We start from the raw sequence: 26,238 nt of genomic DNA on the forward strand, positions 1-26,238 counted from the left end.
CGATGAGAAGGGCTGTGTTTGTATGGCCACTTCCATTGAAATCGAGCACACACAGCTCTTCCAAAAGCCAAAGCAGACCAAAAGGAAGGAATCCCTTCATTCAAGGCATGAATTAACCCTGGCACTCTCTGCAAGCCCTTCCAAAAGCAGCTCAATCCCTCAGGGGGTGCTGCAGGTGCAGCTGCCTTGTGGGGTGTCCCCCAGGCACACCAGAAGAACCCCAGGAGCCAGCAGCAGGTTCAGCCTTCCTGCACGATTCCCACTGTGGATGGAAGACACCAGTGGGGACCAGGCAGGATCCAGGAGTGGCAACAAAATAAACCCCATTTTCAGAAGGATATCTGGGACAGCCAAGGCCTGGCTGAGAGTGACAGGTCCAAGCTGAGATGCAGAGTGAGATCATCTCTGAAAACCTCTCCCACGCTCTGCCACTTAGCCAGGAAGGGTTTTTTTCCAAATTCCTTCCCCAGATGATGAGCTCTGGCAGAGCCTATGTCGTGGTTCTTGTGCCCTGCTGTACCTGTTCTCTGGGCCTGAAGAGGAGAGGAAGAAGAAAGGAAGATAAATCACATTTACCAAAATAACCCCCATCCCCAAAGCCCCCAGTCCACAGCCAAGGGTGCTGGCAAGGGACACCTGAAGCAAACCATCCATCCCAAAATAGATCCATCTCAGAGGGCAAAAGGCAAATTGAATGAAAAATAAGTTACTATTTTTGAAGCCTGAATCCAGTTGTTATGGCAACCAAAGCCTGGAGCATCGTGCTGGGGAATGGCTCCAGCCCCAGCAATGCCTCCAAACCTGGCAGACAGGGAATCACAGGGGCTGCTCCAAGCTGGGGGGTGGAGATGTCCATGCCCACAACACCTGTACCCCACGGGGATGTGTCCCCTCCCTGCACAGAAGCTCTCCTCAACTCTGCCCACGAGCCCAGCTTGTTTTTCTTTCTTCTCCCATCCCTGGTGCCCTCCCCACCTTGTAAAGACCTGAGCAATTGTAAGGAGAAATTCCAATATTCTGGGGTACCCTGAATACAGTTTTTGTTTTTAATGTCACCGAAACAGGGTGGGTGGAGTTTGCAGAGTTTTCCTTTAGATGAGGAATGGCTCATGAAGCCCAGGGATGTTTTCTTCCTTCCTTCTGACCTCTGCTCACTGGTGACCAGTGACAGGACCCGAGGGAACAGCTGGAGCTGTCTGGAGAAGTTTTGTTTGGATAGTAGGAAAAAATTCTTCCCCAGAGGGTGGTCAGGCACTGAACAGGCTCCCCAGGGAATGGTCCCAGCCCCAAGGCTGCCTGAGCTCCAGGAGGGTTTGGACAACGCTCTCAGGCACAGGGTGGGATTGTTGGGGTGTCTGTGCAGGGCCAGGAGCTGGGCTCTGATCCTTGTGTGTGTTCCACCTCAGGATAGTCTGCAATTCCCTGCAGGTTTCCCACATCTGGAGACACCTCTGTGCACTGTCCCCTGAGGAAGGGTTCTGGGGGATCCCAGTGGACGGTGTGAGCACCCACACCTGGCAGGGATGGCAGTGCTGGGCTCTCCTGGCAGCACACTGGGATCCCATCTCCCCAGGGAGGGACATTTTCCTGCACATGGAACTGCCAGAGCCAACAGGTACAAAAAGAGACAACTTGAGATTAAAATCTGCCATCAGCAGGGGAAATCTCCCCGGGAGAAAAGAAGCTCTGGATGGGTAGGAAGAGCTACAGGACACGTGGATGTGTTGGCAGCAGGGGTAGCAGAGCCAAAGGTGACTGTGGGGGACAGGACTGGCTCTGGTGGGCATGGCAGGGTGGGTACAGGGCAGCAGGGAGCTGGGGCACTTGGGTTTGAGCCATTTGGAGGGGTCTCTGTGCCAGCAGCTGGAGGTCCTTTAGCCTCGCTGGTGAGGGGGAGGCTCCATCACTCCACACTGCTCCATGAGAACCACTCGTGAACCCTCTGGAGCCAGATGGCCCCAGAGGCACAAACCCAACCCCCGGTGCCTCATATTTGTGAGATTTACCCTTTTCTGTACTAATCCCTTGATGTTGATCCTAATTCCAAAAATCGCTTTTTCAGTTCTGGGCGGAGTTTTTTTGTTGTTGCTTTTGGTGGGGTTTTTGTTGTTGTTGTTGTTGTTGTTTGGTTGGTTTCTTTAGGTTTTGTGTGTGTGTGTTTGCTTTCTTTTGGGGGGGAGGGGTTGGGGTTTTTTTTTGTTTGGTTTTTTTATTTTGTGTGTGTGATTTTGTTTTAGTTTGGTTTTTGTTTTCATTTTTCCCCTTGCACTTCGTGTTATCCACTAGACCAGGATGCTCAATTCAGCCTGGCTTTGGACACGGCCAGGGCTGGGGGGCATCTGCAACCTGTTCCAGCACCTCACTATCACAGTAAAGAATTCCTCTGTGTATCTATTTCAATGCAAACCCATTCCTCCTTCCCCAATTCCTACAAATCCTGACCAAGAGCCCCTTCAGACACTGAGAGCTGCTTTGAGGTCTCCACGCAATTTTCTCTTCTCCATCCCGAACAGTCCCGACTTTGGTTTTGTTTGGTTTTGGTTTTTTTCCCTTTTTCCCGAGTCCGGAGCCGCCACCCGCTCATCCGCTGAGCCTCGGGGACATCCCGTGGCACGAAGCGGAATTGCACAGGCACGGGCGTGACCGCGGGGGGCCACCGTGCCGGGCCCACGGGGTTACCGTGCCGGGCCCACGGGGTTACCGTGCCGGGACCGCGGTGGCCGCGCTCAGCCCGGGGACAGCGGGGACGCGCCGAGCCGGGAATCGCGCCGCGCTCCGCGTCTCCCATCCACCGCCGGCCGCGCCGGGCCCTGCTTAGCTTCGCAACGCAACCCGCTCCGCGCCGCCGCGCGCGCGCAGGCGCGCTGGCCGTACGGCGGCCGGGAGGGCGCAGGCGCGGGGCCGCTCCGCCGCCCGCCGCGTAAACAAGGGCCCGGCGGGGATGCGGCGGGGTCGGGGCGGCCGCGGGGGCCGCGGCTGAGGGGTGCAGCCTTCCGGAGGTGTTTCCTCGTCCTCCCCCCGCCGGACGGGGGTGGCGAGGTCTGTCCCGCCATGAACTTGGCTGGGCAGAGCGGCGACGCCGGTAGCGGCCATCTGCTCTTCGCCAACTTCAACCAGGACAACACGTAAGGGAGGCTGAGGGGGACGGGCTGAGGGGGCCCGGGCCGGGGAGCGGTAGCGGCCGGGGGGGCCCTGAGCAGGCCTGGCCGCGGCAGGGGCGTGCTGGGGTCTCCCCGGTGCCGCCCCTTTCCATGGCGGGCAGCGCCGCTGGAGCCGGCCCGTGCCGGGGCCTCGGGGCTGGAGCGGGGCCGGCGTCCCCCGCAGGGAGGAGGGCTGGGAACAGCCCCCTGTGCCCTCCGGCTTGCTGTGGAACGGCGGGGACAGGGACAGGCCGCTCCTGCCGCGGGGACACGCGGCTCGGGGCTGGTGGCGGCGAGGTGGCCGCTCCCTGCCGGGGAAGTTGTGCTCCTGCTTGGGAGCATCGCTCGCTGTTGCTGGGGAAGGGGACGGAAGGAGGGCTTCTGCTGCTCCTGGCTGATGTTCAGCCCTAGGAGGGCCTGACATGAACCTCAAGTTTTCCAGGACGTGCAAAGACTTCATCCAAAAGTTCCTCACAGCTGTCTTTTCATACTGTTATTTTATTGTCACCTGCGGTGTTGAGGCAGTGAGACTTAGGCTTGAAGGTAGTTTTATGAGCCTATGTTACTTTTGGTTTTGATTTAGAGAACAGTCCTTTCTCTGATCCTTGAAACTGCACTTCCTTGGGCTTCGGATGTCTCAAGCTGCACGTCTCACAAATTACTTAATCATTGCAGCATATTTAGATCAATTAGTGCATATTAGTTTTTATATGGGGTATTATAAAGCAGTATTTTTAATTTAGGAACCTGGGTTTGGATTTGTCTTAAATACCTGAGAAATGAAACTGGGGAGGGAGTAAGAATTGAAAGAGCTTGTACTCAAGAAAGGGGTTTTGTTCTAGGAAGTGAGTAAGAGGAAATGATCTCAGGTTGGCATCACAAAGTGTAGCCCACGTGTGTGGTGGAGGGTTTGTTTTTTTAACAACTTGTTCTTTTTGCAAGCAACAATATCTTGTCCTCACGAGGGAGATCTGTGCCTGTCGTCAGCAGGTCCTGTAGCATATGGGAGTTGTGAAGGTTATTTCTGCTGGCTGCCAAGCACAGTTACATCACATCAGGAGAGACTCTGCTTTTGTAGGCTTTGTTGGGGGTGAAGAGATGGGCAATTGGAGCTGGATAGGTTTGAGACAAGAGACTGGCAGTGAATAAGTTGTGGTAAAGGATGGGGGGGAGCAGTAGTGCCCTGTGTATTTGTGAGTAAATCATTATCCCTATATTGATTCAAGCTAGAGACTTTGCAACTGCTTTTTACATTTTTTTCAGTGGGTACCATATAGAGCTCACCCTGTCCATATAAAACATGCCCAAGTTTTGCTCAGCTACCATTCATTTTTTATCTATTACTGGAAACAAAAAAAAAACCCAAGTCATAATAACTAGGGGATTTGTCACATCTTTCTTCTGCAGTTTGTAAAGTAATATATCGGTTTTTGAAGTTCAGCTCTGTTCTCCAGTGTGGCACCTCTGTATTTTCAGTTGCACCTTAGCTTTGTGGAGACCTTTATGTACCTAAAGATCACTGAGTGATCCCTTAGTTTGAACAAGAGTTGCAGGTTGGCTTGAGAACAAAACCAAGACAGAAATAACAAGAAAGCAAATACAACATAAACTTATCTAAGTGGGTTTTGGCTTGTACAGCTTGAAATCTTTCTTCAAGGAGTATAAAGGTGATTCCTTTAGAACTTGGAATTTATAGGGAGAGAAAGGGGACACCTGGCTAATGATTTCATTCCTCAGTTGGGTGTGCTACTGCACTACTTTTCCCATTTCTTTTTTGTAAATAACCAAAACATGTTCTATGATAGCTGGTTTTTGGGTTTTTTTTTTTGTATTCTAATCTCCATTGTGTCAATAAATTATATTTTTTAAAAATATGATTTATATATAAATCACCTTGAGATTAGCTGATGAGAATTTTGGTGATGTATATTTTCTGTGAGGCAGACCTGGCCCATAGATCTTTGCAATTCCAAGTTTTGGGTTACTAGGTGTTTTGTGTCATTTTTTGAATATTTTTGAATCCAGGTATCTGATGTAGAAATGACAGAAATATAAAAGGCTTCTGTTCATATTTTTGTCTCAATTTTCTAAAATTAATTTAAAGGGCCACTTAATTTGAGATAAAATTAGGGGGTTGATGATATGGAATAATCTCTTCTTACTAACAGTGTCTTAAATAAAACTTCCCAAGAAAAGTTGTAAGTATAAAAGCAGTCTTGCAGATGCCTTTGTGAGCAGCTTCTCAGTGAAACACTTGTCTGATGTGGTAAGTGACCCAAACAACCAAGTTGCATTCAAGTTCCTAAACGGAGTAGAATTTAGTGGTTGTGTACATTCTTTAAACAGAAGTTTATTTACTTTTTTTTTTCCTGTTTCCCACCTGTGATCTCTCCTAGTTTCTTGTTTGAGTGGAGGAACAAGAAGGCAGCTGTCTGGGTTTATAGTATACTATAAATATATACTGTATATATTACATATTCTATATACTATATATATATACACACTATGTAGAATATATATACTATGTATTTTATATATCTAAGATATCACAGTTCAGCAGGTGAGAGGAGCTGAAAAGAACTTATTAGGGAAGACTTACACTTTCCCATGCTGGGCCTCAGAAGGCTCACCTGTTTTCAACTTTTACAGGTAACTGGAGCCCTTCTCCAGACAGGCAAGGTAAACAAATGTATATTCTTTCAGGCAGTATATGAAAGACAAGCTTTGTTTATGTCTGCCCAGTCAGTAGAGCTCACATCATGCTTTAAGGTGCTTCAGTAATTAGAAAAATTGCTGACAGACAAAACTGGAAAATAAATGACATGGGCTCATTGTTGTTACTACATTTAAAGCTTTTACCTTCACCCTAATAAGGTGCCAGTTCCACTCAGGCTTAACTGTCTTGCTTACCTGCACAGCAGAGCCAGTTCCTTGTCTTAGGAAAAGATGGGGCTTGTTGCTGCTGAAAAGAAGTACCAAGCTAACTTTTCTTTGGTTTATGTAGATTTGGTAATCAGGTACTCTCTCCTGTAGGAAGATGAGCTTCATGGTGGCTCAGTCTTGGGAAACTGGATTGCTGGTGGTTGGAAGAATGTTGTCATCACACAGGTTGCTGTTGCTTTTCCCAGTTGTTGCAATCCCTGGTGACTGAAGCAGATATCCTCTATCCTGCTTTTTGTCATGCAGTTTTCCCAGACTTGGCTAATATTCATTCATGGATGCTGTGTGTAGTGACATTGTCTCTTGGAATAGTATCTGCATTATTGCAAGTGTTGTCTTGCCTGTTTATCCCACATTGCCCTAAGCTTTATTTACATGAGAGTTTTGAATTACTGGCTGGGACTGGAACTCTGCCTGAAAACACTTCACCTATAATGCAGCAGAAGCGGTTGGTTTGTGGCTTCTCTTTGAAATAATGTTTTCATTAAGTAAAAACACAGAGAAGGGTATTTTCAGAAGATGTTAGTGTGCTTGTTTTGGACTGAGCCCTTTTCCCCAGTGAATCAATCATTGCACAACTTGGCATGACTGGCATTCCCTGATTGAGAGGCAGAAGCTGCAGCTTGCAGATCAAAGTGGAGCAACCCATTGGAATTTGGGTGTCCCAGCAAAACCAGGCAGTGGAAGCTTGTGGGTGGCCTCAGTGCTAGGTAGGTTTTACAGCTGTAAATCTTTAACAGTGGATACTTGGGGAGAAAAACCCAAGTGCAGTTTGTGTTACTTCTGGGAAAACTGCTAAAACTGAGCATAGATACGTTTATGAAAAATTAAACACCTCACAAACTCATAGAAGCTTTAAATCTCATAAGGGAAATGCAAACAGATTAGAAGTTTGTGACTTTTTAAGCAAAGCATAACTTCAAGATCCCAAAGCTTGAATGTATCTGTATAATAGGTAAAACTTTCAATATTTAGATTGTTGCACAGATATTCTTTGGAAGTACGTAAAAATTGTGTTCAGATTCAATTTGCAGCCACCTCCCCTCCACCCTCAAAAAATAGCCCCACCAAACAGCCTGCTTGTGAAATAATGCAAGTGGGCAGAATAGAGAAGTTTTAGTCATCTTTTTTGAAATAAGTGATTGTGTGACAGCGTTTGGAAACAAAGTAGTCACTGCAGTTTTTGAAAACAGACTCCTGATGAAAGGGGAAGAGGAAACCTTGTGTTTGGACTTCCAAGGAAAACACTGGTGTGTGCCTTATTGGCAAGGATTTCTTCAGGCTCTGCGTTCGTTTTTGTGTGGAGTTACACACGACATGTATCACTCCGTATATTTCTTCTTTGCAATTTAATTCTGCCCTTTATTTCCCAAATAAATCAATTTCATTCTACATTGTGAGGAAATGCTGCTGTCTCTGTATGCACCTGGCATGCTTTGTGTCCCAGAAGCTGTATCCTCATTCCCTTATTCTGTGATGTTTGGATCTCTGTAGTAAACTGCTTGTGGTGGGAGGAGCAAGGGATAGGTGCTGAGCATTCACTCCTCTGCCTTTGTTTCTCCTAGGTTCAGGTGTCCTTCACCCGTGATCCTTGAGGACAGGAGAGCTCTCTATTCCAAGGAAACTTTAAAGCTAAACAGAGACCAAAAAAAGGAAGGACAGAGCGGTCCCGTAGCTCCTACACTCAGGGAGGATAGCTGAGAGAGACAAGCTGAGAGAGACAAGCGTATGTTGTGTTTCTTGCTGTTGTTGCACAGGGCACAGCAGCTGAGGGGGGCTGGTCAGAGGAACTGTTCCTCAGTGTGTGACCATCTGGATGGGGATTTGGCCCAAGAATAGTGATATGTACTCTGATTATGGACTTTTTGGTGTCCAGCCTGCGTGTGAAGTGATGAGCAGGCATGGTCTCCTTTTGCTGTAGCAGATTTGAGTTTTCTTTTAATACAAGAATAATGAGAAAATCTCCTGTGGGTTGTCAAAATGTTGCTGACAAAAACATTGGATGTATGAAGCTCTGTATCTCTTTTCCAAAATAATGACCTTTGATATTATGACATGCCCATGAGATGTTACAGCAGATATTTTGGAAGGGGAAATAAAGCAAGGTACATTTCCTAAGTAATTCCTTAGCAATTCTTATGTCTTCATTGATTTTACTTTCATTACTATTTTCCCTCTCCTCATCATAAGCCAAAATGTTTTGTCTGTGGAAATTTACATTGGTTTTGAAATGAGATGGAACATTAGTATAATGAGACTGTATCATAATGAAAGTAGGCTTAATTAACCAGTTATTTAAAGCAGTAATGACTTTTAGAGTCATGTTTATGCTGCAGCTGCAATTGATTTAATCTATGAGAGAGCTGCCCTTGTTAGGAACTTTCTGATTAATGTAGAATATTTCAGATTAATAGTTAAGGTCCTCTGTGATATGGAAAGGGAAAAACTGGTTTTCTTCCTTCTATATGTATATTAAAGAAACAAAAGAAAACCTTAGGATTCTAACCCAGCTGAAAAAACTTGTTGCTAAAGAGCCAGAGAGACTGAAGCAGCTGATTTCCCACTATAGGTGAGTGCACTTAGAGTGAGTGTCAGCATCTTCCAATGAATGTGTGAAGTCTCCCAGCGCTGTTTGCTTGATGAGGATAGTTTTAATTATTTATGGTAGTCACTCTTGAAAATACCATCAAGATTTATGTAGTCTTGGATCAGCCTGCAGCATTATCTCTGCAAAAAGTGGATAAACACAGTTCCATAAATCATGGCTATATTGATAATTTTGTACTGAGGAGACAACCTTCATGATTAAATAGCTCAGAGTGTACAGTCTAAAGTGTGTAATAGAGGCTGCACATAATAGAGCTAAAACCCACATGTGTATAGCATAATGTTAGGGAAAAAAAGCCATTTTAGAGAATATTTATTTTATTTTCAATTTCAGTCTCTCATCAGCTTCTGAAAATCAGTGATTATAAAGCATAACACCTATGCTGTAAAAGGAGCTTCTAATAAACCACAGCAGCTTCTTGTTGGCCACTGTCTATCTGAGCAGGAGCTGAATGGCTTATTGATCATATTTCTTCCCCATATGCTTGCACATTTTTGCAGAGGTGAGGTAATTTTGGCTAGGTCCTTGTTTTGTGGATTTGGCCATTTAGATGGCTGTGGGTGTCTTAAGGGCTTAAGTGTAATATCAGTGCAGGGGAAGATGGGAGATTTAAATCATTGTGATTGTGCTGGTATAATTCAGCCTAGTGGGTTCTTATTACATATAAAAAGCCTTTTTCCAGTAGTTTCATAAGAAGTAATTTAAGAGTACATTTAAAAAAAAACCAAACCAACAAAGCAAACCCTCCAAAAGCAAGACTGCTGTTCCAGAAGAAAAAGGGGTTATTTTGCAGTTACACTTGTACACTGAAATGGGTTTAATTATCTTGAACTGCTCTGTGTAAACAAATAATTTGTGACTTCATCACCTTGATCCTGAAGTAAATAACAAAAAGCAGTTGTCATGGATGGAAAGGTCCATTCTGTGCTACTGCATTTTGGGTTCTACTCAGTCTAATGATTTTTATCATGTACACAATTCATGTTTGCCATTGTCTACAGCTCATTTGAATGAGGTGTAGTCATAGGACAAGAAAAATGGGTTTCCTTGCTGCTTTCAGTGATGCTGTCAGTAAAACAGTGATTCAGCAGTATTCTGTATTTAAAGCTGTAAGTACAATTCAGGAATCAGTTCTGCCTAGAAATACAAATAGCTGCTGGTGGAGTTCTCTGTGAGGAAATCATCCTGTGTCTTGTGTGGATCGTTTATATTGCAAGGAGTCTTGTGACTCCACTTATTTTTAACTCTGTGGAGTGCTTGTTTACCTTTGCAAAGTGACAGTTCTGGTGTCATTCTTTGTTAAACTTTCTTTTGAGGAAAGCAGTAGATGATATAAGAGAAGCTGACTCATTGCTTTGTTTTACCAAGTTAGAGTTTCAGGGTTTTTTTCTCATAATGTGAGTTTTTGTTGAGTTGTACAAAAGTAGTTGAGCAAAACCACTGAAGTGTCTTTGTTCAGCAGTCTCCATCTGATTAATAACCATACTGATTTTGTCTGAAGGAAAATTAAATTCAGTATTTCTAGGGTGACTTAGAGGAGAAGCAACAAAATTTTGTTTTATGATTGCTTCTTTATCTTTAGGCCTAATATGCTTTTTTAATATCTTGGTTATTGAATCTGTGGAATTGGATCTCTTGCTTGCGTGGTTCATGTTTTAATTTGAAGGTTTAAACCTTCTCAAACATAATTTCCTAACCAGATTGTGCCAGCTGTATTTTCTTCTAGAAGAGAAGGTCATACCATCCTACAGAAGTTGATTTTGTACCTTAATTTCAGAGGGTGAACTATATGAGCAGCAATTTTTAATCTTCTGGGTATGCTGAAATTTAAAAAAGACTCACTTTGGAACCACAAGTGAAAATACAGAAAGAACATGAAATCTAGGAATCTTCATTGTATTCCAAAAGCTGTATTAATTGGTAGTGCATCTGAACTGTAGAGAATCATCTTGCTGAGTTCAAAAAGGCCTTTTTGGCAGGCTGACTGGCACGGTTGGATTGCAGCCCTGTGTTGAATGACTTGCCACAATTTAGGGTATCAAAATGTATTTTATTGGAATTTTCCTCCATGTCTCTTGGCAGTAAAAAATATATGAACTATAAGCAGACTAATGCACTTCTGTAAAACTGTATTGACTGTTAATTTTCTTTATCTGTGGCATAAAATCATCCTCCAGATGGGGAGGGGAAACAAGAATGAGCCGTTGTCTGCTGCCTTGATGTGTAAAGACCTGCAAAACAGGCTAAAGATTTTTCTAGCTTAAAATTTAAGACCTGCCTTTGACTCTGTCTGGAAAAGCAATTAAATGGTCTGTGAGCTAAGTGTGAAAATTGAGTAATGGAGGAAAGAAGGGGTTTTAGTCAGTTTTTTAATGTTCTGCTATTGTTCAATCTGTTTAACATCAGTCCCTAGCACTTTTTAGAGGGTGCTTCTGATCAAAGATTCAGTATGAGTATTTGTAAGACTGAGACCTGACAGTGGGGGTGCTAGAACATCATCATGTAAAGCCAGAGAAAATTAGAGTTGGCAGTCTTTAATTACTTTTTTTTTTTTTAATAATAAAACTCTTCTGGGATGCTTGGGGACGATTACACTGTAAAGAACAAAAATCCCCAGACAGCCCAGTTTAAAAGGTCTTGGAGGTCACCTCTAATGATGAGGCAATGATGTAATTGGTTTGCATTACATTATTCAAGTCATCATCTTCCCTCCACACTAAAGCTTTTAGCCTGTGTGAAGAAATCACTGGTGAGAATTGGGCAGTAGGTTTACTTTAGGCTGTGAACTCTCATTTCATAAATGTGAAGCAGAATTCCACACCCAAATTCTGTAATTCTGAAGCTGTTTGGTCTAATCAGAATTGAGGAAGCTGTCTGTGTCTGTTATGGCTTTTTTGGACAAACTTTTTATCGCTTTCCTTACTGAGCTAATCCAGCTGGAGGTTTAGAACTGGGTAAGAATCTGTCCAGGGGTAATCACAGCTAATGGAGTTGATGTTCCTGACTGGTTTGTTTCTTTTGCAGATCCCTTGCAGTTGGCAGTAAATCAGGCTACAAATTCTTCTCTCTTTCTTCTGTGGACAAATTAGAGCAGATCTATGAATGCAGTGAGTATCTTTTTCTTTTTTTTTTTTTTTTTCTTTTTTTTAATCCCCTTAGTTGGCTTAAGATGAGAAGAATAAGAAATGTTTCACTTTTTCACAGGTTGTTTGAAATTGGAATAAAAGAAACCTTAAGTGTAAATATCACACAAATACAGTAATTGCAAGCAGGGTAAAAGTATGAATCAATGTTCTGTATTTAAATTTAGCTGGTATGGTATGAAATTTGGTAGTAGCTATGAGAACTCTGCTTTTCTAATAATGTCCAGCCAGGTTACATAGCAGCTGGCTATAAAAATAATAATTTACTCATGTGAGAGAGTGTCTTTTGGGTCTTTATACTGGCTGTTGGGATGTGGAAGTACTAATATACCGTTACCAAATAAGAAAACAAAACCTTAATTATAATTTTTTATCCTAATCTTTTCTATTAGAAAATTATTCTTATAGCTGCAGGCTTGCTCATCCAAAAGGGTAAATAACTCAGATTTCCATAACTTCTCAATGGTGATCACAGTTGAGTAGGATCTGAGGTAAAGTGGAGGGAGGCCTGGGGGAGAAGAGGTGTCCCCTGTTCTGTCAGCAGTTCACAGACTTGCCTGTTTTGAGATGCTCATAAGTCAGCTATGAGTGCTATGCATGCCTTGCTTTCCTGTAAACTCCATGTGAGCAGGTGGTACCAACTGCTGTGATGTCAGCACTTACAGTGGGATCCCATGACAGAGCTGTCTTCAGACTCCATTCCCAAAGTGACCTGACCCTGTGGCATGTTAAGTTTGGAAATGGGGTGTGATTCAAATCACCCATTACCTGGAATGACAGCCTGCTTCTGTACACAGTCAACGGAGAGAAGTAATTGTGAGGTTCAAATTAGGCACCTGTGGTCAGATTAAATTGTGTTGTAGCTACATCTTCCTATTTGAGTCATGGTCTGGTTGTACTGGTTAGTAAGTGGCTTGGATTCCATTTTCTACCATGGAGTTTATGTACCTGACCTCTGCAGTATGTCAGGCACTTCCAGTGTCTGGCCTGGTGTCACCCCAAGAGACTCAGTGCAGATGAGTCCCTGTGTTACCCCAGGAGACTCAGTGAAGATGATTCCCTGTTACACGAGACCCTGAAAAATACCCTGGGAGGTTGGCTGCACTGGGCAGGACTGCAGCTTCTGGGGAGTCCTTGAGAGAAAAAGTTGGATAAAGTGCTTGATCAACATCTTGTAAAAGCTGGAGTTGGAATTTTAACCTGCTGATTCCAGTCCTGTCTTCAGACTGTTCTGGGATGCTTGTATTGACTTAAACTCTTGGATATTTTAAGTTTTCTGAGTGTTAAGTGTGTGAAAGCTGAGCACAGAGTATGAGTTAACATTTAGTAGAACGTTTTGGGTTGTAAAGGACCTTAAAGATCATCCAGTTCCCCTATCCCAGGTTGTTCCAAGCCCCATCCAGCCTGGCCTTGGGCACTTCCAGGGGTCCAGGGGCAGCCACAGCTTCTCTGGGCAACCTGTGCCAGGGCCTCACCACCCTCACAGGGAAGAATTTTTTCCATAAACTAAACCTGAATTTCCCCTCTATGAGTTTGAACTCATTACTCTTTGCCCTTTCACTACAAAAAATCCAGTGGTCTGGCCTGTGTAAGCCAGACAGTCTTGGCTAAAAGCAGACAGAAATATTGAGAAGCCTTAATTTTCTTTGTATGGGTCAAATAATTTTCAGTCTTGGACTTGCAAACCGTGACTGTTGAAACTTGATATGAGGGTGGAGGGCTTCCTGTGCATTGGTTACCTCCTTTCCTCAAGGAAAGGTGTCTTGAGGCCTCTCAAACCCAGTGCCTCCCACTTGCCAGTTTAGTTTAAGTGAGTCTAAAGACTTCTTGTGTTGAGTGAGCACTGTTAAGGACCCCTCCTTCTCTTCTGGAAGATTGATTTGCCAGCTCTTGTGTAGGTGTTAAAACTGAACTGCAGAATATGCCTCAGCTGTCTTGTGTTTGAGAAAAATACAAAAAAAGATGGGAGATTTGGCTGCTCCCATCACTGACTTCTGCTGTGACTGCAAATCTCCTGACTCCCTGTGCAGTTGATCCCACTGTAAAAACAAGCATTAGGTTGGAGGGTGCTTTAAGGCTTAATGAATGCTTCTAACATGCTCATGTTCTTGGATTAAAAATGGAATAAAGGCACAGCTGATCATAATCTAGCTGGCTCTAACCAGCTCTTGTCTGTGATGCTACATACTTGTGTTTATGAAGCTAATCTTGTTATGTGTTTGCTTGTTCTCCCCTCGCTGCTCATACTTAATTTGTTTTGCAGTTCTTTTTGTTCTTACTCTGTTTTGAATCTGAGTTTCTGGCAATGCTCAGTTGTGTAGTGTAAAGGAGATAATACTAATAGAAAAAAACAACCTGAGTAACAGCATTGCTATAGGGCTTTATTGCTGCTAAACATTTGATTAATTCAGGTCAGCTGAAAATAGGATGGGCAGTATAGCCTGGTACCCTCTTGAATAGTTGCTGTTGGGAAGCATAAATTACTTGGCAGCTGTGAAGAGATTTTATCTCTTCTTCCTGTTCAAGGAAGACAAAGGAGCAGAGGTGCATCCTGTATCTTAAAGTGAATTTAATTAAATGCCCATCACAAAGCCTTTCTTTAAAGGTAACTGTCTGTATTATAGTCTTTGTCTGGTGAGACTGAAGGATTATCAATACCTTTGAGGTATTTTGCTTATTGAAAATTTTTTCTTTTGCCTGGTGTCTTAGTTGTTGGTGGTGCTCTTCCCTGTGTGCCTTCCCTTCCCATCAGTGCAGCATAGGACAGAACTATTTCCATATGAATCCCTGCTGCTGTTCCACTTCTGAAATACCAGTTGTCCTGCCTGCCTGGGAGGATGACAATTCCCAGAAGCTGTGTCTGCACACTTGTCCCTGGATGGGGAAAGAAGCTGTGCCTACCCTGGAGCTGGGAGCAGTCAGACTGTGGGGTTTGGGTCTCTGAGTGCTGGTCTTCTGGCTATTGTAAAAGGATGTCACCATTTTGAAGGACTCCAGGCTTAGATGGAAAGCTGATAACCCATCCTGTAAAATATTTGAGAGTCTTTTATGTAGCTACTCTGATTCAAGGAACATGGACCTCTGCATTTCAAAGTCTCTGCATACATTTATTGAAGCAGATTTTTGTATTTCTTTTTCATGTGTTTTGTGTAGTATCAGTAAAATGGAGAACAATTCCTTGAAAACAAAGTAATTACTAAAATGCATTATCCCTGTTGCATGAGAAAATTGAATTTTCAAAGCCTCTGTGAGCTGTTATGTCTTCTCTGGAAAAGTACCATATTAAATACAAGATGTAGATAAAAGTCAATTATGTAGCATGGAGTACTGAAAATGCAGAGTGTAAACCGGTTCCTTTTTCATAAGGAGGCTGTTTCTCTCAAAAAAATGTAGGACATTAAATATTTTGTGTTCATTTTCTTGAAATAATTGCCCAGAAAAAGCACTTGGAAAGCAGACGTGTCCCACTGATGGCAGTGTCACATACTGAGAATGTTGAACAGAACTTTTTTCATGGAGTTTCTGTCACTGCTGATGGGAACAGTGCAAATTAATTACTTAATGTTTCTCTTGGCCAAAACAGAAGCCTTCAGAAACAAGCTCTTTTGGGTTTTTTTTTTTTGTTTTTCTACTGGCAGTTTTATGGTTTGGAATGTGTTAAGCATTGAGCTAATCCAGAAGCTGACTCCTGAAAAATTTGTTTTCATGGATCGAGGCCAAAGGCTCAAGTCACTTGTCTTGATTGGGTTCTGTAATGAAAGGGCAGGTGTAGCCAGTGGCTGTGGAAGAGCTGCAGAGCATGGTGAAACTCTCTCCAGCTTCTCACTGCCCTGAAAACTGTGTGCACTGTGTTCCTGGGATTGTGGAGAGGAGTTTATGGGATGGAGGGGGAGGCACAGATGCCAGGGTAACTGGTGGTGAGACTTGGCCTCCTGCCAGCATGGTCCAGTGCTGTGCTATGATCAAATACTCTGAGATCATCTTCACCAGAGATCCTGGACTCTCCTCCCTCCTGCTGCTTCCTCACACAGGGATTTGTGTACCTCCTTTGCTTTCAGTGCTCCCATAGTAGAAACATTTGGCAAATCTGATGTTTTGTGGCTCTGCATGAATGCTGGGCACCAGTGATTCCTGCACAAATTGCTCTTAGGGCCTGTCAGGTAAAAGATGGTGTGTGTGGAAATGCTAATTGGTGGCTGCAGCAGTACTCCTCTGAGTACTGTAATCTTTCTTTCTTCATAGAGGGGTAAATGGAAATGCCAGGGGTTTGGGTCATCAGAAACCCTTTCAAGCAAAATACAGCTTTAAAAGCAACACCCAAACACATGCACAAAAAAAAAAAGCCCAAAAAACATTTGATTTCCTAGATTTCTGCAGCGATAAAAGAAGATTGTAAAATTCTGGAATTTGACAATTTTCTGGGTTTTGTAGCTTTGGGATTTTTTCTGTTGGATTCTGGGCATGGGGAATAGACATTGTTCAGAAACATAAACTTGTGTGACACCTTGGGAAGGGGGAAGGAAATCTTCAGAAATCATCACTCACTGTGTAGATTTTCTGCTTTAGCAGCCTATCCCACCTTGACTCTGAGCTGTCGTGGCAGAATGTTTGTGGTGTTAAACTGTATTTTTGCATAGACTGAATCTGTGATTTTCTTAGGCAATATTTCCTGTTGATGTGCATTGTTCTTCTTCCCTGAAATGTCCCTCTGTATTTTTCCCTCACTCCTTTGATTGCTCAGCTGACACAGAAGATGTGTGCATTGTGGAGAGGCTCTTCTCCAGTAGTCTGGTGGCCATAGTTAGCCTTAAAGCTCCACGCAAGCTGAAAGTTTGTCACTTTAAGAAGGGGACAGAGATTTGCAACTACAGTTACTCCAACACCATCTTGGCTGTCAAACTCAATAGACAGGTGAGTGAGCAGTGGTTCTACCTAGGTGGAAACGTGGGAAAAGGGGTTGTGGATCTTACACTAGCCCTTCCTTTAGAATTGCTATTTGAAATTTAGTAGTACTTTACCAAGTGTGGCTTCTGTATGGCATCTCAGTACTTCTATTTGGTTAAGTATTTTTGGTTCTGTGTTTATATATTTACTTGGGGAAATACCCTGACTAAGCTGGGCATGCTTTGAGTAGGAGGTTGGACTAGAAACCTCCCGATGTCCCTCCCAGTGTGAATCATCCTTTCATCCTAAATGTGAAAGTGTGTGAGACTGACATTTTCTCTCCAGGCCAAAATTTAAAGTTATCTATTAAATTGTTATGGTTGTAAGTGCTGTTTGCTGAATTCCTCTCAAAAAAGAAAATCTAAAAAAATGTCACGCAAATGGTGAATTTTTTAAGCACCTGGAAGCATAGTTTGCTGTATGACTAAATCATTAGTAGGCTCTTCAGCAAGTACAGACTTCTCTGTCTTTAACCAGTTCATTCAAACTAGAGAGAATGGCATCTGGAGGAGAAAACCTTAATGTCTGACTTTGCCCCCAAAAAATGAGTGTGGGAGGAGGGGTTTCCTGTTTAAAGTCATGAGAGAAAGAGTGGGTAATTTGATTTCTGGCACAGGGAGTTAGTGTAAAATGAGTAATGTCTAATTAGTCATCCACATGTAGTCTACAAATTAAATGAGATGATGAAGAACTTAGTAAGAGTTAAAAAAAAAAAGGCCATTCACAAATGATTATGGCTAAGTTATAGGCTTTTGGAATGGTTGTCTATTTTCTCTGTTTAGCAAAAGCAGAAACATTATTTCCATTATTTCCACATGTAAATTGGTACAGAATAAGAATTAAGTGAAGGTTTCTGGCTTGCTGACTTAAACTAGTAGTGGGAATGTTTTCAGTTTGCACTGGTGAGGTTGAGGGAAGTGGGGTGCATTGCTTGTGTCAGGAGCTGGGTCTTGTGTATCTTCTGTCAGATTCTTACTTCTCCCCATCAGGTGGGTACATCCTCTTTTCTATTGGGAGGTACCTACTGCATTTTGGGATAGAATTTTTTAGGATTGATAAATCCATATGACCTCCATTTCCACGTCACCATTTTGTCCTCTTTCCCTTTTCTAGAGGCTGATAGTATGTCTGGAAGAGTCTCTCTATATACACAACATACGAGACATGAAGGTATTACATACAATCAGGGAGACACCTCCCAATCCTGCAGGTAAATGTGATGGTAGGATCAGCAGAACTCTGAAAAGTGCTTTCTGTGTCAGTGTATGAGGTTCTCTACAGGGAACTGTGGTGCTGTTAATTCTGCTTTCAAATACAATAACGAATATGAGTGTTGTCTGAAAGCCTACATGTTAGATCCAGCTGAGAACAAGTAGCAGACTCTGCCCTAAACTGCATCTTCCCAGTATTTTGGTCTCCTGGAGTGGATGTGTTGAAATGTTAGGAAAAAAACAGGAGAGATAAAAGCTGGATTTTGACAGCACTTGGTATAGTTAAGGACTTTGTCAGGTTAATGCTTTAGGAATCATAGCAGACATGGGAAGTTCTACTGTTGAATCAGTTATTGTAACTCTATTGGTATTATTCCTTTTCTGTTTTATATTAAACAGACTTATGCTAAATAGTTGTGTATTTTACAGGTTGACTCTGAGATCACTCATCTTTGTTTCTGTTGATAATTTGAGTTATTTTTGTGACATTCAAGCACAGAATCAGGAAGTTTTACTGCATAAGTCCTGGAATTTTCCTGTTTCTAATCCTGTTTCTGCATCCCTTCTAGGGTTGTGTGCTTTATCAATAAACAATGATAATTGCTACCTGGCCTATCCAGGAAGTGCAACTATTGGAGAAGTACAAGTCTTTGACACCATCAATCTGGTAAGAATCTTTGAATGCTGTTTCCACCTCTAAAGATGCAGGTTTTGAAAATGACTTAACTTGCTCAGAAAGGAATTACAGGACACTTAGGTTTCTGTGCAACAGTTTGCAGCATCTCTTGCTTCATAGAATAAATAATATATAATATCAGCAAATAAAATACAAGTGCTGATACTAGATTTGATAGGTTAGAACTGGGCAAATGGGTGGAACCAAGTAATTTCTATTTGAATTGTCTTCCTGCTGCTTGTACTCTCTATGTATATGCTTCAGTGATAATTTTATGTATTTAGTTACTGAAAAAAATATTGAAGCTGTTGTCCAGAAAGTAAGACCCATATTTGCCTCGAATGTGCTTAAATATGCAGTCACATGCAGCTTTTAACCTGTACTGTTCTAAGGTTCTATTTTATTGATTCACTGCAGAGAGCTGCCAATATGATCCCAGCTCATGATAGTCCCTTGGCTGCTTTGGCATTTGATGCAAGTGGTACTAAACTTGCCACAGCCTCAGAAAAGGTAAGGGAGCTTTTGATTGCCTTGCTAACAGTCATAAAAATCAAATTTGTCATTAAGTATTTTAAGTGTGCACAGTTCTATGTGCAAGTGCCAGAAAAGAAGGCTTACAGTTAAAATGGGAAATCTAAGTTAAGATCTGTTCATGATATTTGACACAATTTCCATGATGTGAAATGTTGGATAATAAGGTTATTTAAATAAAACATTTTAATCTGGCTGTAATTAGGGCAGTCCTCTGAGTGTTTCTCCCTTTAGTGCAGGATACTTAATAGAAATTAGTTGTCTTGTTTTGATGCTGTCTTCCTAATGAAAACAAGACAGTTAAAATCCAGATAGAGAGAAGTGCCTTGCTAGTCTTTGGCATGTGATGACAAATTGTGCATGTAATGTGTGTAAATTAGAGAGTCTGAAGCCTCTGCTCTTTGAGTAATAAGCTTAGACTATAAAGGTATAGCTGATTGTGCCTGGTAAAGGCACAAAGACATCCAAGTGATTGCACTCATGCTACTTGTCTAGTGTGCTGGTTTTCATGATCAAATATGATAAGAAGGGCTGGTTTTGATGCACAGCTTGTTCTCTGCATTAGTAGCTCCCACCTCTTGTTTCTGTACTCTTCAAACACATCCTACAAACAAGCTCCATAAATACTTCATGTAGTATCTGGGCTGCATCACAGTAATGAGTTAAGAGCAAAGTGGTTTGCTACTTCTAGTTGTGCTCACTAGAGCTAGTACACAATGAATGAACTTGAAATGAAAAATTATCTATTTATGTTTTTTTCTTTGCAGGGGACAGTAATAAGAGTCTTTTCCATTCCAGAGGGACAGAAACTCTTTGAATTCCGAAGGGGAGTGAAGAGGTAAAGTTCAGCTGGGTTAATTACCTGGTGCTCATTCCTTATGGTTGATTTCTAGTATGTTCAGCAATTGAGCTGGCATCCTGATTTTTTTTGCCTGTTTTCATCTTCATTCATCCCTGCATGTATGCTTACAACAGTTTCAGCTTGAATGTTTTCCAATTTCCTTCCTTTGGACTTGACTATTCTATAAATCAGTCCTGTCAGGATTGTACTCCCTCTTGCCTTTTAACATTTATTGGTGAGGGAACTTGTTTAAAGTGGGTCACCTTTTGTAGGATGTATTGTATTCTTATGGAAATTGGAGGCAGTACATCTAATATTCCTACTCTCTTCTAAAGCCTTCTGATGCTGTGGCCAGTGATAGCCATTGTGCAATGGTGGTGTGGTTTGTGGCAGCAGTAACTCTGTGCTTCTGCTGTACTTTATACAGGGCAAGACTGAGTTCAGAGTGCTACTAATTGATCCCATATCTGGTAAATATCAGAGCTGAGCAAAATTCGTCTTATGCTTTAATAGCTTCAAGAAATTATCAGAGAATTCAGAATGCTAATTATTGAAGGGTGGTTTTTGTTACTTGCAAAGTAGTGGTGACTTTAGAAATCTTCTTAACTAAGCCAAATAGTTTGACTTCCTTGTGTTTCTTCTCTTTTTTCTTTTTAACCAGGTGTGTGAGCATCTGTTCATTGGCTTTCAGCATGGATGGCATGTTTCTGTCTGCATCCAGTAACACAGAGACGGTGCATATCTTCAAACTTGAGACTGTGAAAGAAAAGTAGGTTTCAAAGGTGCCTTAGAATTTTTCAAGAAAAAGGATTTTAAGTTGACTGTACTCAAAAGAATGAGTTCTCAAAAGTGTGGACAGACTTCTTTTGAACTTCTACTGTAAAGTAAAGGGCATAAGAAGTCACTTATGAATCAGCAACTGCAGCTGAGCTGTGTACTGTTCTCCCACTGAGTCGAAAAGGTGTTTTTCTGCCAAAGAGAACTTGGCCATCCTTCACAAAGGAGTGTGGAGCAGTTTTAACATTTTCAGTTATGTTTGTTTCACCTCCTCTGACATCCATATGGGAAGAGCTATGTCATCAATGCCTTCCAGCTGTATATAGGGAGCTTTCAAAGACACCAAGCTGTAAAATGTTCCTATTTATGATTTGAAAGGACAGTCTTAATTCCATTTCAGTGGAAGTTATTGGAAACAATGATTTGCTTAGTGATAAACAGATTAATAAAATCCTGAAGCATACTGCTTTCCAGTAGATTCTGCTCTTGTATAATGAATGTTATAAAATGCAGTCTTATGTGCAGAAGTATCAGTTTACAGTCAAACATGCTTAAATAACAGGCTGAGGGTATTGGAGGACACATTTTATCCTGTAGTATAAATGAAGTGTGTTAGAATTCTCAAGGGTATTAGTTATTTCTGAAGAGAAACAGCTGCCTAATATCTTTCAAAATAAAATGTTTTCAAGTGTTTACACACTTTTCTCTCTAAGGTGAAGGCAAAGTGAGTCACTTTTCTCTTCTGACTTGTAGACCTCAGGAAGAGCCTACAACCTGGACAGGTTACTTTGGAAAAGTGCTGATGGCCTCAACGAGCTATCTGCCCTCTCAAGTAACAGAGATGTTCAACCAGGGTAGAGCCTTTGCTACAGTCCGTCTGCCCTTCTGTGGGCACAAAAACATCTGTGCACTTGCCACGTGAGTACAGAAAGGGAGCCTGCACTGCCCACCCTGCTGGCTTGTTTGGGCTCTGGAGAGGCTGCCACTGTAAAACACAGCTTCACCTGCAGCAGAGCAGTGGTCACCTGTGATCATTCCAGTTTAAGAGCAACTTGGCAGAGCTAACACATCTCAGTCCTGTGAGAGAAGGAGGAAAGGGCCTAATATTTGGGTATATATGGATAGCAATAGCCCATTTCTAAGTGTTGTTTAAAGATGTCTTTTAATTTTGAAGCAAGAATATTGAGAACAGACCCGTGGGCTTTTATGGCATTTGTTTCCATTAGTGCTATGGGGAGTGATGGTGTATGTTGTTAGTGAATTGCAAAATTAGGCAATCCAGCCTAACCATTAAAGAAGTCTTTGAAAGCAACTTCATATAATTCTTGTCTCTAAAACAGCGTAGCATTCATTAAAGTTAATTTTGAGGACTAAATCTAATCTTTTATTCTGTCTTCCTCAAAGGCAGGTCCCATTTGGCACAGCTACCAAAGTAATAATCTGAGCAGTAGTAAACTTACTTTGTGGGGGTTTTATAGTTTTTATGCTAAATTGACTTAATGTCTGTACTCTCACTCCTCTGATCTCAAAGCACCCTTTAAGCAATAATTAAGCTTTGTAACATTTCTCAAATAAGTAAATCCTTCCCGTTAGAATATTTGTCTCTGGAGTTGCACAAAGCTTGATAACAGGACAGTAACTTCTGAATCTGTTTTGCTGAGTTATATGTAATTACTTGATTCCTGTGGCATCCTGTTAGCCCCAAAATGTGGTTATGCTATAAATCTTTTACACACAGCTCTTTCCTGGGTGCTCTAACTGTTAACAGCATTCCTTGGCCAGGAGCTAAAGTGTGGAAAATAATGCCTTAAAGTCATAGAATCATTTAGGTTGGAAAAACCCTCTGAGACTGAGTCTAACCATTAAATCATGGGAAGGGAGGAGAGCGTGCTTTCCTATGTTATTTAATAATCTTTTATATAGTAATCTGTTGTTTAATAACTTCTGCTCTAAACCTTTCTAGAATCCAGAAGATCCCTCGTTTGCTGGTGGGAGCTGCTGATGGGTATCTCTACATGTACAACTTAGACCCCCAGGAGGGAGGCGAGTGCACACTAATGAAGCAGCACAAGTAAGTCCACATTAGCTGAGAACTGTTGTATTTTATTTCCTCCCAAAATCCAGTTTCTTCTCAAACTTAGTTCTCTTCTGGAAAAGTCTAACTTAGAAGAGCTCATTTCTTCAAACTAATCTTTTTTCCAGACCTCTGACATGAATGAGTAATTTCAGAATCCCCCTGAGCCTTCCTTCCAGGTATCCCCTACAGCAAGCACCACTTTACCAGCAGAAACTGAACCCTGTCCCAGTGCAGGGAGGGATCAATCGCTGTTCTCTCTGTGCTCCTGTTTCCTCTTGGCACTTTGAGCTGAGTTACTTAAACAAGAATTTGAAACGTGTGACACCGTCCTCTTCATCAATAAATGAAGTAGTGACAAACATGAGAAAGATCTTACTCTGACTTCACAGAGGGGAAACTGGCCTATGAAATTATCCCTGTTCTCTCTCTGCTGGTGTCCTTATTAAACTTCCTTGCATATAGGCCAGGCAGCTGGTGTTCTGTAATAGTACTGTAGAACACTTGAGAAATAGGACAATGCAGTTTCTCAGTAAGGGTTGGCAGGAAAAGTTAGGGTAATACAGTCAAATTACTTGATCAATCATGGAATTAAAGATAATAACTTGTGATTGTAATTCAGGTTTGCAGCTTTGGTCACCCTGCAATTATGGTCAAAAATCATACATTTATCTGAACATTTGAAGACATGACCTCTGATTAGAGATGAAGTGAAGCCTCATAGAGGGAAGCTTTTACCAAGTTGTTAATCTTTGAAATGCTCTAATACTTTCTCTAAAGGGCTTTCTAGTGTCTGTGTAAGAAGCAACTGCTTATGTTGTGACAGAGCTCAAGATAACCTACAATATTGCTGATTGGAATGGGGTTTTTTCATCATGCAGTCTTGAGTCTTCTTTTCCTGCTATGAGCTACTAGGATTTAGATCCTGATGCTGATGAGTCTTCAGAGAAATACCAAGTGTTGTCAGGTGCTTTCTGGCCAGGCCTCTGGAATAGAGGGACCAAGTTCCTCCTGTTGCATTTCTATATACATTAATCTTGCACACCTGCTGAAATGTTTTGCTGTAGCTGCCAGTTCAAGCTGTCTTGTGCCCAGGCAGATCACCTCTCCAGCTAACCCCTCTCTCCCTGGCAGGCTCGATGGCAGCATGGAGCCCGCCAACGAAATTCTGGAGTCTGCATCGCACGACCGGCCGTTGGTAGCGCAGACATACAGTGCCGCTGTGACTAAAGGTACATATGTGCCTTCCTCACCCAGCAGGCATGGTAAGGAGAAGGCTGGGAATGGGGCAGGGAGCACCTCTGCCTGTTGCTTCCTTCTAGATGGCTGCGTGAGCTGGTCCACGTCTGCACCGAGCTTTGCGTAACCGCGCGTGCGAGGTGGAGCCTCGGTGAGCAGTAGGAAAAGAGCACTCGTGGTGTGCAGTAGCCTTCTGTAGATGGGCCACTTGTCTTTGCTGCTTTCTGGGTAGAATTTTGGCTTGAGTTGTGGTTGATGGCTGTAGTGATAGTTTCAGTAGTTGCCACATGGTTCTTGAGGCAGTTCTGCACCCAGACCTTGTGCAAAGCATCTGAATTATAGCACTGCTCCCTTTTCTAAAAAAATATTTTATGAAAGGTTAATAAATGCTGCTATTGTTCCTTTATGGAAACAGCGACCTTTTAGCCTGATTCAGTGCTCTGATAAATCAAGAGGATGAGAACTTGGTTAATGCTGCAGCTCTCCAAGTCAGTGGAGCTTTTGCCACGTCTGGCACCCAGGTTAGTGCCTCCCTGCAAAGGGAGGGCAGTCAGCACATGCCAGCGTCTGCACTGCACTGCATCAGTGGAGGCTGAAAACAGCAGCCTGCCCAAACCTCCAGCATGCATTGCACACACACAGGAGTTTAATTTTGATCATGAACTGCTCTTGGCTTGGAGAAACACAGCCATGAAACAGAGTCATGATAAAAACAAACATAGGGTGGCAGTGAAACTATTTGAAGTAATGCCTGGTACTTCAGCTCCACTCATTTGCTCTGGATCCAAGCCTTAGTTTGTTGCTGCTAATTCCCCAACTCCTTGTTCCTTTCTCTCCAGCCTATACGGATGACCTGGGTGCTGTGGGTGGAGCTTGCCTGGAAGATGAAACCAGCTCACTTAGATTGGATGAAGACAGTGAGCATCCCCCCATGATCCTTCGGACAGACTAAACTTGGACCTGTGAACTCACTCCTGAAGCAGAGAACACTGGCTTGACGTTTCTTGAGGAATCTCGTGTTATGCTGCTATGAACTTTGACATGAGTTGGGAGAGAGGATGACAGACTCTTACAGTTTTCAGTCATAGCTGTAGTTCTAATTCTATACAATTGGAAAAATATATGGTTTTCAATTCAGTGGCTTTTAATCTTGCTTATCTATTTTAGCTGTGTTTATTTTTTTTTGTTGCCAAAACCTGCTGTTTGTGCAGCCCTCAGAGCCTACTTAGCTTTGCATGCATTCATGTGCCAAGCAAGCATAGGAGGGGGAGAGAGAGAGAGAAGCCACTTTATAACAAACTCAAGTTTGTATTTTTTTTATATATGTATATAATATTTAGCCTATATAAGGAAGGAGTAGAGAAGTGGTTCTGGAAGCTGAGACTGGTTCTGCACTGACAAAGGTCCAAATGGTTTCCTGTGCATGGGCTTGCAGGCATACCTAGTGACTGACATGCAACCTTTCAAATGCAATGGCCTGGTTTTTTTGGGTTCTCCCTTCCCTTTCCTGGACCATTTTGTTAATTAAAATTCCTTCTGAATGTTGTGTGTTTGTGGGACTGTTCTGTTTGTTGGGATGGAAAACTGGAAGTGTTTCCCTGCGTAAGGATATAGAATATAGAAAGTGCCTTTACAGGGAAGGAAAGGAGTTGCTGCAGGAAGAAGAGCTAGAATGAGGGAAGTATTGTTAAAGAACCTGGTCTCTACACCTTTGATACCTGGTTGTCTGTAGCCTGTGGTGGCTGATAAGCTTGTGGGTTTTTGAGAAAAGACTTGGAAAGCACTTTCTTTCTTTCCTGTAGATTGTCCTGTTTTCTTGGCAGAGTAGCAATAACCTTTTTTTATACCTTTTTGAATTATCCAAAGCAAGGATTCTGTCAGGCTGGAGGGAAGTCCCTGTAGAGTTTGGCAGCCCCACTCTATAAACAGCCTTAAGGTTTCCTGCTAGAAGGCTCTCAATTCCTGCTTCTTCTCAGTCTGGGGCTGAGTATACTGCTCCACTAGTGAAAGCTCTTGATTTTTTTTTTTTCAGATTCTGATGCAAATATAAATGATTTTGAAAATTTAATTTACTTCTGGGTTCTCTACTGCCACATAACAATGCTTTTCTTTCT

General features: G+C 42.5%; 1 protein-coding gene across 3 annotated transcripts; it reads left to right on the plus strand.

The window, feature by feature from the left end:
* Window positions 1-2,877: 2,877 nt before the first annotated feature.
* WIPI2 (WD repeat domain, phosphoinositide interacting 2) lies at window positions 2,878-25,670 on the plus strand. Of its 3 annotated transcripts, none has more exons than XM_059861221.1 (12): window positions 2,878-3,125; window positions 11,713-11,795; window positions 16,573-16,742; window positions 17,889-17,985; window positions 18,556-18,653; window positions 19,080-19,172; window positions 19,961-20,031; window positions 20,696-20,803; window positions 21,565-21,729; window positions 22,775-22,882; window positions 24,020-24,275; window positions 24,964-25,670. In XM_059861221.1, exons 1-11 carry the CDS (start codon window positions 3,052-3,054, stop codon window positions 24,249-24,251), a joined length of 1,299 nt encoding a protein of 432 aa, XP_059717204.1. In that variant the 5' UTR covers window positions 2,878-3,051; the 3' UTR covers window positions 24,252-24,275; window positions 24,964-25,670. The 3 variants fall into 3 exon arrangements, with proteins under 3 accessions (XP_059717204.1, XP_059717203.1, XP_059717205.1); XM_059861220.1 differs by having other exon boundaries at window positions 2,879-3,125; window positions 24,020-24,150; XM_059861222.1 differs by having other exon boundaries at window positions 2,879-3,125; window positions 24,020-24,117.
* The last annotated feature ends 568 nt before the right edge of the window (window positions 25,671-26,238 follow it).

Source organism: Haemorhous mexicanus, chromosome 17 (genome assembly GCF_027477595.1).
Source record: "Haemorhous mexicanus isolate bHaeMex1 chromosome 17, bHaeMex1.pri, whole genome shotgun sequence".
NCBI classification, from domain to species: Eukaryota; Metazoa; Chordata; class Aves; order Passeriformes; family Fringillidae; genus Haemorhous; species Haemorhous mexicanus.